The sequence below is a fragment of the Limulus polyphemus genome, unplaced genomic scaffold (genome assembly GCF_000517525.1).
Source record: "Limulus polyphemus unplaced genomic scaffold, Limulus_polyphemus-2.1.2 Scaffold11632, whole genome shotgun sequence".
Taxonomy (NCBI): Eukaryota; Metazoa; Arthropoda; class Merostomata; order Xiphosura; family Limulidae; genus Limulus; species Limulus polyphemus.
Genome location: NW_013677242.1, coordinates 2,472 through 4,852, shown reverse-complemented (window position 1 = coordinate 4,852; position 2,381 = coordinate 2,472). Strand labels below are relative to the sequence as shown.

Here is a 2,381-nt window from a genome sequence, read left to right as displayed (position 1 = left end):
AATACTGGAAAACCTTTTATTGGCTGTTGGTTTATAAATTAACGTTCTTTAGTTGTTTAGACTACTTGAAAGCCTGCACTTGGCTGTTAGACTACTGTTTATGTGTTGCCCACATTATTGAAAATGCTTGTAATAGCATTGCATTAGTTATACTGAAGTGTTCACATTAATGTCTTGTCTCTTTTAGAATTAAATACAAATTTCTGGCAGGTCTTTTGATTTTCCTGAATGATTGTGGATCCATGGTTTGCATCTTATTATGACAGAATCACAGTTAGGAATCATTGTAAGAGTGACATTCAAATCCTGTTATTTAGTTAGAGTAGCCCAAAAGTTGGCAGTTAATGCTGTTGACTGTCAGCCATCCCTCTAGCCCATCAGTTCAAAATTAGGGGTGACTAGTGTAAATAGTTCATATATAGCTTGTGCATGTATCCAAAACCAACAAAAATTATTTCTTTAAATTTTCTTATTTAAAACAGTGTTACATACTGTAATAGATAAGGTATTAACCTTCTGTTGAAATAGATTGTTTTAAACAATAACCATTGTGTGATTTCTAGCAAATGGAAAGATTTAAAGTAGTTGAAAGAGAAACCAAAACCAAAGCATACTCAAAAGAAGGCTTAGGAGGAACACAAAAAGTTGATCCTGCTCAGAAGGAAAAAGATGACGCATCCAGTTGGTTATCTGTGAGTATTAGTCAGTTTCACAGTTTACAGGTGTATGTTTGTAATGATATTATGAAAGCTAAATTGTATTGAAAGTTATTATATGCTAATATTGATTGTAAACAAATGATGTTAAAAGAGACATTCTGTTAAGGTATATCCAATATCATATATATATATATATGTGTGTGTGTGTGTTTTAGTTGTTAAAACTTGAAGGTTAATTTCTGACTGAAAAATGAATACTTCAGCAGTAAAAATGTGGCTTTGATTGTGAAGATTACATTACATATAATAGTAGATTAGGACAAGTGAACATCAAAAGAACATGTCAATGATTAATTTAAATAAAATCGAAAGAACGTGCCAATGATTAATTTAAATAAAATCAAAAGAACGTGTCAATGATTAATTTAAATAAAATCAAAAGAACGTGTCAATGATTAATTTAAATAAAATCAAAAGAACGTGTCAATGATTAATTTAAATAAAATCAAAAGAACGTGTCAATGATTAATTTAAATAAAATCGAAAGAACGTGTCAATGATTAATTTAAATAAAATCGAAAGAACGTGTCAATGATTAATTTAAATAAAATCGAAAGAACGTGTCAATGATTAATTTAAATAAAATCGAAAGAACGTGTCAATGATTAATTTAAATAAAATCGAAAGAACGTGTCAGTGATTAATTTAAATGAAATCGAAAGAACGTGTCAGTGATTAATTTAAATAAAATCGAAAGAACGTGTCAATGATTACACTACAGTTTTCAGTTACTCCCTACACTACACTACACTTTTCAGTTATTCCCTACACTACACTACAGTTTTCAGTTATTCCCTACACTACAGTTTTCAGTTATTCCCTACACTACAGTTTTCCACTTCCAAAATACATTTTTCCTTTGTTTGGTTGTTGATTTAATAAAGAAAATTCTAAAAGCAATCATAGATGATCTGTTAAACATATTTTTAATATGTACGATTTAGTGTGTGTAATTCGAAATTGATTGTTTTACATAGTATAGGTTTTGTGAATTTTTAGGCATCAATAGAAGCTCTAAACATCCAAATTGACCAGTTTGAAAGTGAATGTGAATCTTTGATGATTGGACTCAAAAAGAAAAGAAGTGATAAAGAGGTGAGATTTTTATTTAGTACCATTATTCTTGTCTCTGATTTACTGTGTCTTTTGGTGTATATTTATAGCCAAATACCCTGTACAATTAGTAATTTCTAAGCTATATTTATGAAGAAATATGTCAAGTTCATTTCAGTTAAGTGTGAAATTTTATATCACTAAGCTTCCAGAATAAGTTTATGATTTTTAAATTTACACATATTGAGTGTATTATTTTCCTACCAAGTTTAAGAAGTACTAGATTATTCCAAAAACAAAGGATTTTCTTTACGATATTTGTTGTAACAACTTACTTTGGCTCCTTCAGGAGGTTATTTCACCTTGAACTTGAGTGGACATTTTTTTTTTTTACATATATTATTAATTTCAAGTATGGACAGCTTAAAATTTAACTGTTCTTGTTCAGAGTTGACAATTGGACATAAAATATGTTGTCCACTGGGTATGAAATGTGTTCTTGTCTAAAGTTGTCTACTAAACATGAAATATGTTGTTATACAGAGTTGACAATTGGACATAAAATATGTTGTCCACTGGGTATGAAATGTGTTCTTGTCTAAAGTTGTC

The 2,381-nt window shown here is 29.2% G+C and overlaps 1 protein-coding gene across 1 annotated transcript in view; it reads left to right on the top strand.

Moving 5' to 3' along the window:
* Positions 1-2,381, top strand: part of LOC106476797 (CCR4-NOT transcription complex subunit 3-like) — a gene marked incomplete at both ends in the record, with an annotated part of 9,109 nt that overhangs the window by 4,990 nt on the left and 1,738 nt on the right. The window contains 2 exons of the mRNA XM_013937423.1: positions 564-692; positions 1,719-1,814. Coding sequence (XP_013792877.1) covers positions 564-692; positions 1,719-1,814 — 225 coding nt within the window. The remainder of the gene's footprint in view (positions 1-563; positions 693-1,718; positions 1,815-2,381) is intronic.